At 36.4% G+C, this 10,282-nt stretch overlaps 1 protein-coding gene and 1 pseudogene across 1 annotated transcript; one reads left to right on the plus strand and one right to left on the minus strand.

The window, feature by feature from the left end:
- Positions 1-218: 218 nt before the first annotated feature.
- LOC120779879 lies at positions 219-940 on the plus strand (annotated as a pseudogene).
- Positions 941-1,002: 62 nt separating this feature from the next.
- LOC120779880 (putative nuclease HARBI1) lies at positions 1,003-1,573 on the minus strand. The gene is made up of 2 exons (XM_040112231.1): positions 1,444-1,573; positions 1,003-1,385 (listed from the first exon to the last, which is right to left on the minus strand). Exons 1-2 carry the CDS (start codon positions 1,571-1,573, stop codon positions 1,003-1,005), a joined length of 513 nt encoding a protein of 170 aa, XP_039968165.1.
- Between the last annotated feature and the right edge of the window lie 8,709 nt (positions 1,574-10,282).

The following is a 10,282-nucleotide window of genomic DNA, read 5'->3' on the forward strand; positions in this document are numbered from 1 at the left end:
AAAAGTAAAATGTAAGTTTTAAATTAAAAATAAATATGTTATAGTTTGAATTCAATTAAAAGTTTTAATATTTAATATTATCAATTAAAACTTTTAATTGAATTCAAACTATAACATATTTGTTACCAGTAAAATAATTTTTAATGCGATTTCTGCAGGTCCAAAGTAATTACCACCAAGCAACACTAATGGTTGAGCTGTTACAGTAAAAACCTGAAATGGCGCAGGGTTTTACCAAGTGCCCTAAGGAAGAAGTGACAGATTTTTGGAACAATATGGCGCAAGAACTCAGCAGTGTTGGTCCACCTATCAAGGATATTTCCAGCTGGAAGAAGGTAATATAATAAAGTTGTAGATTTTATTGTTGCAACAGGATAATTTAAAGCTTGTTTTTTTATTTTGTATTGGTATGGCTTGACTGGAAGGCCTATATAAAAAGGAGCAGTCAGCTACTGGTGGCGGCAGAAATAGGCAGCACCATTTCAATGAATTGGAGGAAGCGGTGATCACACTAACGGCATTGCAAACAAGCACAAGTGGTATTGAGAATACAGTGAGCATCGGCTTAAATATTGTAGCCGACGTGGGCAATGAGACAGAGGCTGACGTATCAATGCCATCAGTGACCTGTAGTCCAGCACTGCCTAGACGTACTACTAGGCCACCGGAAACATCTACAGCCGATTTAATTAAAGAGCAATTTAATATTCAAAAAGAATTTCAAGAAAAGATTATTGATAAGTAGGACGATCTCTCTTTACGTATGCGACGAGTAGGCAGAGCATTCGAAATGCAAAATGATTTAAAAAAAGCGGAAGTGGAAGAAATTAGAAGGCACAACATAGCTATGGAGAATTTAATAGCTGCTAAAAATTCCATTAAACAGAAAACGTTAGAGGTAGAGGAGAAAAAATTGCAAGCCATGACAAAAAATAATTAAATTAATTAAATAAATACTTAATTAAACCTATAAATATTTTGTGTTAATATTTATTTAGGATATTATACTCGGGTAAGTGTTGCACATATAGCTTCTCTGATTTGTGAAGCTGCATCATTATAAGTTGATGAAAGAATTTCATTACTTTCTGTAAAAATATTTGGTTCCGAATTATTTTCTAAACTTTCATCATTCACGCGATAGTGAATGCAAACGTTGTGTAACGCTGCCGCAACATTAACGATTTGAGATGCCTTCCATGGCTCGTAGTGAAGCTCACGAGCACCCAGAAGACATCTAAATCGATTTTTAAAAACTCCTATTGTTCTTTCAACGATATTTCTCGCTTTTGCATGTATTTTATTATATTTCTCTTCTGGGCTCCCTGAGGGAGGGGTACGGAATGGTGTCATTAACCATGGTTCTAAGGCATATCCAGCATCTCCTGTACAAATATAAAATTTTGGGAATTTTTGTAATATATATGTTTGTATGTATAATACCCAAAAGCCAACTGTTTCGTTCACCGTCGAGGTACTTTTTCTCATGAAAATAACGAGCATTGCTGACATTCCATATGTGGGAGTCGTGATTGCTGCCAGGAAACTGAGCATTCAAATAGCGTATTTTCATTTTATTGTCACATATCTGCAAAACATTGATTAAGATGTTGGAAATGCGAATTTGTCACCAAACTTACAATCATGGCATTATACTAAAGTATCCTTTGCGGTTATAATAGAGAAACTTATCTTTAGTTGGAGCAACGATTTTAATATGTGTCCCATCTACACACAAAATCGCGCCTGGAAATCCGTATTTCTGAAAAAAATCTTTTTTCGCTTCACTTTTTTCAACGTTACTTAACTCGAGGTTTATCCACTGAGGGCACAAATGGGACTGAAGCAATCCCAATACTTCTTTTAAGATGCAACAAAATGTTGACTGAGCTACTGGAATATCGAAGTATTTACCCACTCCATGCTGATAGCCTCTTTCAGCTAAAAACCGTAAAACCGAAGACAATCGATGAAGTAAAGATATACATAGATGACGATCTCGAAGAAGTTGCATTCCTCTCTAGAACATCGAGGACATACGTAAAGGCCGCCTTATTTAACCGATAGTTTTTAATAAACCTGTTTTAGAAAAATAATTTTAATAAAATTTAACAATGAATTTTTGTGGACATCGAAAGGGTTGCTCTTGTCCCTCAGTGATTTTCGGTGAATTTTTAGATCACGCCGACTTCTCTCACGTTCTTCCTCAAGCAACATAAATAAAAACGTTGGCGAATACATATTTTGTTCGTAAAATCAATTTGAATACAAACGATTTCACTTTTATTAATCAAAATTTAAATTTTTTCTTCTACACAGCTGATTTCGAAATGTCAAAATTCAAGGTTAAGTCTGGCAACAAAAGTTTCGAATTCACATGGATTCAATGATAGCAAATTATGCGTATTCGTAGCGGACATTCGTATTCGTAGCTTCGCTACGATGGATTGCGTGATAGGACTGATAATATTAATGATATTTAGGAGCTCTAGTCATGAATCAGCATCATGGATGTGTTTGCTCGTACCTCTGTATAAAAGCAATGTTAAAGCCTCTCTTATTGTAAAACGTTGACTTTGGTTAAAATTTTCTAAATGTTTTCAGCTAAAATCTGTCTTAACATTAAGCTTTCGTGACCTGTAAAGTCAGTTTGAGGCCAAGAGTATTTCCAATAATGCAAACGAACGAGCTTCAATGATTCTCTAAAATAATAGACTCCGTTGAAGACTTTAATGAAGATTTTACTCGCATTGTGTCAAAAATATATTTTTTATACCAATTATTGTATACTAAAAATCCTTCTTGTCACACTTTATGTTAAAATTTTTTAAATATATTAACCCCGTAAAGTGAAAATAATAAAATGAAAAACTTGTCGAATAATACTTTTGTTTCAAAGTTTCTCTTCGACAACACATCATCAGCATAGTTACGCTGTTATTCTCGCCGATAAACATATTCCTGCGATAAAAGTCGTGGTAAAATAACAGCAAATCGTAGCCTAAGCATCAACAAACTTAAGTGTTTCGAAGCTGTCCAAAGACTCATTAGTTAAGACCTATTGAAATTCTTTGAACAAAGGGAGAACAATATAAGTATACAGAGAATATTGACTGCAGTAAACACTAACAAAAGTTCGGTATCTTGGTTGTCAAATATCTCCAAAAGTATTTACAGTGATCAGATTTAGTTCAAATATGCGCCGTTTCGTTCGTTAATATGTTTCCATCTAGACGGCAACATCAGAATACCCCCCTGGTAGAAGCCACCCTCTTTATTTGCGAAGAACTGGGACAACCACTTATCACAAGCCTCTTTTGAGTTCAACTTTACACCAACAAGGGCATTCACCATGAGCAGGAACATGTGGTAATCACTTTACGCTAAGTCCGGGCTATATAGTGGATGCGATTAAATCTCCCATCTGAGCTCACGTAGCTTCTGACGTGTCATCAACGAAGTGTGTGGTCTGACGTTTTCCTGGTGGAACACTACATCCTTCTTGATCGCCTGCTTCAAACCGTTCAGTTCTTCGTAGTAGATGGTAGAATTAAGGGTCTGACCATGTGGGAGCAGCTCATAGTGGATGATTCTCTTCCAGTCCCACCAAACACACAGCAAAACCTTCCTGGCCGTCAATCCCGCCTTGGCTACTGTTTGGGATAATTCACAGGCCTTCGACCACAACCGTTTTCGCTTAATATTGTCGCATGGGATCCATTTTTCGTCGCCAGTCACCATCCGCCTCAAAAATGGGTCGAGTTGCTTTCGTTTAATTAGCATATCGCAGGCGTTGATTCGGTTAAGAAGGTTTTTTTGCGTCAAATCATGCGGCACAGGAATATCAAGCTTTTTTGTGTATCCAGCCTTCAGCAGATGGCTTAAACTGGTTTGGTGAATAACTCCCATCTTCTGAGCGATATCACGAGATGCCACATGCCGGTCTATGTAACTCGATGTTCTCCATGATTTGACCAGTATTTGTCGTCACAGGTCTTCCACCGGTTGGCTTATCCATGGTGTCGTTTTCACCCGCTCTGAATCGTCGAAATCATTCCTTCGTAGTTCGAAGTGATAGAGTACCATCCCTCAAAACACCATTAATCTAACGAAACGTTTCTCTAGCATGATTTGCTTTTAACGAAGGAAAACTTTAAAATAGCGCGAATTTCGGCGTTAGTGAACTCCACGTTTACACGTCTATAACTGTGCAACGCAATATCCAAACTAATCATGCATAGCGTCGTATTGTAGGTTATGTCAAGACATTTCAGAGATGTATAGTATTGCCAGATACGAGTTCTGTAGCGCTCTATACATAGTCGCGAAATTGAAAAGACAAAAAGGCAGAAGGGAGATATTTGACAACCTAATATAAAATAATGTTGGAGACAAAACAGTGTGGCGAGCAATAGGGAAATGAACACAATATATGAATAAAGAAACAAATACTAAAAAAAACCGAAAGCAAGTGCAATACAAAAAGTGGTCAAATGGCGATGATGCCAATAATCAGCTATCTAAATAGAAATTATGTGAATCGGCAACGAAGTGGAAATAAAGAGCCTAAGGGAAAGGTAACTTGCATGTTTAGCTGCAGTTTCCTTTTTTTTAACGTGCTTGAATGTGAAAAGACATTGAACAAATATTAAAGTTGCTAGTAAATTAATTCGCCTTTAAATGAATATCTAACTTTAAGATGCTATCATATTGTTCAAAATTGAGCTATATGTTGTTATATAACTTATATTATTCTATCTGTTACAGCCTATTACTTGTACATTATTAAATATTTTTATTATTTTTAAATGGGATACTAAAGTAATAACCTCGAAATAATAATTATGTGCATAAACTAAACAAAATATTCTTCATACACAAAAAGAACAAAAATTCTCACAAGCTGTCATATTATTTTTGTTCAATATTTTTTTGCCTTTTAACTTATGGCCCTCAGTAAGGCCAGCCTCTCGTTGGTGATGGGGCTCTTGTGGGCCACTGCCCTATTGGCTTACATGCTGTAAGACTGGGAATTCTACCGGACGCCGCATGCAGCTGTTTGAAAGAAGATGCGGTAGAAACTAGCCAGCACTTCCTTCTTGACTGCTCCGCTTTCGGGAGATCAAGACTTAGACACTTGGGGGCGCATACCTTCAGACATCCCACCGAACTGGCGGGTGTAGAAATTAAGCGCCTTTGCAAATTTATATTGCCTACGAAGCGTTTCGCCGATCTTTAAGTCCGAACATGGGAGTTTTGTTTTTTAATTGCTTCACAAAGGACTACTTTTAGTCCACGTGCGATCTATGATCAGCCATCTAACCTAACCTAACCTAACCTAACCTAACTTATGGTCGACGGCAACTCGAACTGATATATAGAACGACTTGGTTCATTTTTCGTCGAGATCTTAAATTAAAGCGTACAAAATACTGCTTGTGCAAAAACTGAAGCCGCACGATATTCCCAAGTGACATCGCTACGATCTATGGGCTCTTGAATAGTTCCCAAAAGATCCCACGTTTTCGAGACAAATTTTGTTCAGCGATAAGGACCATTCCTGGCTCAATGGGTATGTAAACAATAAAAATGTTTTCATTTTGGACAAAGAGTAACCTGCACAGACTTAAGAGTTGCCTTTTCAACTAGAAAAACAAACGGTTAAGCTGGTGGAATCACCGTTCCATATTTTTTCAAAAATTATGTCAGTGAGAATGTAACTGTCAATGGCGATCGCTACAGCGCGCCGTGACAGCCGACTATTAGATGCGTGAAATTAAAGCTCGTGATTTCGGCGATATTTCACTATCTGAGACGTAGCTGCAGACAACATTTGGAAGACATAAAAGTAAAAATGTAAATGCCAAAAGATGTTCTTTTGGATGATAATAAAACAATGGGGGGACAGATAGATGGACATGGCTAAGTCAACTTAGCTCCTCACCCTGATCTTTAAAAAATATGCATTGTCATGTCTCTGGCTTCTTCTACTGAGTAATACGAATATCTTTACAATAGTAGTATACCCTGTTGAGTTATTGGATGCCTGCATTGCTTGCCAGCAAATAGTAGCACATACTAGTAGAAATTTTCCTTCAAAATGAGAAAATCGAAAAATTAAAAATATGTAAAATAAAAGTACTATTTTACGTCCCTGCTACTTGAAGGTATGCTTTAGATTAGACTTAACTCTGAAAAATTCACTGCTACCTATGCTATGTTGTGTTCTGATATTTTGCTGTAGATTACTTACTTTAAGTAACGGAACGTAGTACCTACTAAGTTTACGCGCAAATTCGGGAATGCCACTTCTTTCGTAATTACCTTCCGTTAGAGTTGAGGATAGCTGCTATACGGATATACTATACACAAAAGATGCATTGGAATTTCAGGACTTTTATACAATTACCGTACCGTCTTGGGCTATTAACTAGCTGTCGCAAAATACCAAATTTGAGACTACCTGGTAGGACTTTCAACATTTACTTGTTCAGCAAAAAGCCACTTAGGTTCCAATGTCCTCTTTGCTTCGTACTATTTCTCAGCTTATTTCAACATGTTTTTATCACACATACGTATTCTATACCATACGATGCTCCAACTCCTAAGTAGCTCAGTTATTCTTGGAATTTAAGGTGACGTATATTATTCGCTTAATTAAAAGCATGCCGCTCAGCAAAATTAGTTCATGCGCATCAAGGATAACAAATTGTATTTGACAAGTGCAAAGGTATGTGCATATAAGTTTAGAAAATATATTTAGTATACTTGTGTAATTCGAACCACTTTCTGCAACGCTTCACAAAATTTATGCATGATTGAAATTACCATTTCCTTGCTTCGAGGGGCATTTCTTGCCTACTTCAACATCGCACAGTGACATTTCGGCGGAAAAAATAAGATTTTTCCACTTTCCAATTTCAAAACTTTAATGATTTTGTTTTGTAAAGAAATATTTAGATAAGAAAAATTCAACAAGGTTTTTTATAAAAAGTGAAATTTTATAGTTAAACAAGTAAGGAAGGGCTGAGTTCGGGTGTCACCGAACATTTTATACTCTCGCACAATAAAGTGATAATCGAGATTTCATTATACGTCATTTACATATTTTTCAAATACCGTATTTTTGTAAAGTTTTATTCCGCTATCATCATTGGTTCCTAATGTATATACTCGTATTATTCAGAAGAGGCATCAGATGGAATTCAAAATAGCGTTATATTGGAAGAAGGCGTGGTTGTTAACCGATTTCACCCATATTTCGTACATGTTATCAGGGTGATAAGAAAATATTATATACCGAATTTCATTGAAATCGGTCTAGTAGCTCCTGAGATATGGTTTTTGGTTCATAAGTGGGCGAGGCCACGCCCATTTTCAATTTTTTAAAAAAAGCCTGGGTGCAGCTTCATTCTCCAATTTCTTCCGTAAAATTTAGTGTTTCCGACGTTTTTTGTTAGTCGGTTAACGCACTTTTAGTGATTTTCAACATAACCTTTGTATGGGAAGTGGGCGTGGTTATTATCCGATTTCTTCCATTTTTGAACTGTATATGGAAATGCCTGAAAAACGACTCTGTAGAGTTTGGTTGACATAGCAATAGTAGTTTCCGAGATATGTACAAAAAACTCAGAAGGGGCGGGGCCACGCCCACTTTTCCAAAAAAATTGCGACCAAATATGCCCCTCCCTAATGCGATCCTTTGTGCCAAATTTCACTTTAATATCTTTATTTATGGCATACTTATGACACTTTATAGGTTTTCGATTTCCGCCATTTTGTGGGCGTGGCAGTAGGCCTATTTTGCCCATCTTCGAACTTAACCTTCTTATGGAACCAAGGAATACGTGTACCAAGTTTCATCATGATATCTCAATTTTTACTCAAGTTACAGCTTGCACGGACGGGCAGACAGACATCCGGATTTCGACTCTACTCGTCACCCTGATCACTTTGGTATATATAACCCTATATCTGACTCTTTTAGTTTTAGGACTTACAAACAACCGTTATGTGAACAAAACTATAATACTCTCCTTAGCAACATTGTTGCGAGAGTATAAAAATATCAACTTTTCATTTTTTGATGGAAAAAAACTTTATGTGCTTTGCCTTGCTTAGCCCTCTTACTATAAAAAAATGAAAGTTCCGAGTCTGTACTTTCAATTAAAAAACAACCGCCAACTACCGTCCCTTTTAGTAACATCGATTTTAATTTCAAAAGTCACTTCCAATATTTCAAACAAATGGTCAATAAGACAAAAAATGTAGTATACTTTCAGGCCTATATTGATTCTTCAATTGTATTAGCATTAATAATTGATGCTGATTTAACAAAGATGCAATACAATACCATAAGAAATGTTTTGCAATCTGAAGGGTATAATATTCTTCCACCTTACAACAAGCTATCGACTGAAAAAGAAAAATGCTATCCAGAAAACATTAATGTAACGGAAATAAGCGCTTCAGTCAATCTTCAAAGTTTGCTGGACCACACAACAAATCGAATTTTTGAAACTTTTTCAACAGAAACATTGGAGTCACTGTCGCCGTGCAACTACACTCTTACAAGCAAGTGGGGCTGCGATGGGTCCTCTGGGCATGCAGAATACAAACAAAATTTACCCAAAATGTGAATGATGGCAGTATGTACTTACTCTCTATGGTCCCATTAATGCTGCAATCAGATAACAATATTGAGTATTGGCGTAATTCCAGACCTTCTTCAACTAGATTTTGTCGACCAATTTCATTTGAATTTGCAAAGGAAACAAAGGAGAAAGTAATGGAAGTTAACGAAAAAATGAAGTCAGATATTGTTGCATTGAATAGTACAAAAGTTGTTGTAAAGGCAAAGAAATTAATGTATTACACAAGCTCCTTTTTACAATGCTGGATGGTAAAACCGTTCAGATAGTGACCCATACTACTGCAGCAGCAGTAAGCTACATTTGTGGAGCGAAACCTACTGAAATGAACAACTTAGAGTTAGTTTCCATGAAAACAATTAAAACTGAGGCATGTGAATTGGGAATTTCATCCTTACATGCTTGAATCAAGTTTATGGAATACATTCTCCATATAGCTTATAATTTACCATTTCAGAATTGGGCTGCAACCTTCCAAAACAAATAAATTAAAATACCAAATATATTAAAAATACAATCGGTCTTTAAAGATAAAATGCGGTTGCGAGTTGATTTTGTTCAACAAGGTACTGGAACTTCTAACGACGGGAACACGTCAATGCTTTTTTTTTAAACCCACAAATGGTTGCGGATATTACTGGCGTCAATGAAGAGCTTATCGATCGATTCAAGATAATTCTTCAAATAATTACATGTGGCAAAAAAATTAGTAGCGACAAATTTAAATTATGTATATACCTCAGACACTGCGAAACTGTTCGTACAAAATTATAGTTGGTTTTATAGCCTGTTACTGTGCACAAAGTACTAATGCATGGTAAGGATATACTGGATGCCGCTGTATTATCAATAGGAATGCTTTCAGAGGAAGCCGAGGAAGCCAGAAACAAAGACTACAGGAAGTATCGATTGATGTTTTCGAGAAAGTGTGATCGAATTTCCGCAAATACTGATGTCTTCAACAGACTTCTTACAACTTCGGATCCTTACATAAGTAGCTTCGGGCGTCATTCGAACAAACTTTCCTTAGAACTAGATCCCATTGTTAAAGATATGGTGCTTGCATAATATTACAAATAAAAACTAATACATTGCATATTATATTTGATTTTTATCAAGGTAAAGGTATAAATAACGTCACTTTGTGTTTAAGTTTAATTTTTTTTCATCAGGAGAACTCAATAAAGAAGTGTCCCGAATTTCAAGTCCCTAGGTCCAAAAATAAAAATTTTGGCAATTGCAGTTATATGGTAGGTGGGTGTGGCAGTGGGCGGTTTTCCAATGTTTTTTAAAAATTTCTTAATTTAGTCCAGAGAAGTGTTTCTGCAAAGTTTCATTGTTGTACGACCACTACACATATTGCCTTTAAAGTTGTTTTTTCTTTGAAATGAGCGCATTGAGATGTCATTCTGATAACACGAAGAAAATATGGCACATTAAAGCCCACGCCGGTGAAGTGCCGTATGACATTGCTAACAGTCCGCCAGGCACGATGTCTCCTTCCTTCCGTTGTTTAGTAGCTGGTAGCTGGTCTGTAGTGCTCATTCATTTATTTGTTTATTTTCTTATTTTTCTTTGCCGTATCTGTTTGCGTCTTCACTCGAATGCTTCGGTGGTAGACTAAATATTTG

Source organism: Bactrocera tryoni, unplaced genomic scaffold, assembly GCF_016617805.1.
Source record: "Bactrocera tryoni isolate S06 unplaced genomic scaffold, CSIRO_BtryS06_freeze2 scaffold_11, whole genome shotgun sequence".
NCBI classification, from domain to species: Eukaryota; Metazoa; Arthropoda; class Insecta; order Diptera; family Tephritidae; genus Bactrocera; species Bactrocera tryoni.

Excerpts from the sequence above, each read along its gene's own strand:
- LOC120779880 (XM_040112231.1), bottom strand. The coding sequence starts at position 1,573 with ATGAAAATACGCTATTTGAATGCTCAGTTTCCTGGCAGCAATCACGAC. Across the intron at positions 1,386-1,443 it reads ACGAAACAGTTGGCTTTTGG|GAGATGCTGGATATGCCTTA; the intron begins GTATTATACATA and ends ATATTTGTACAG.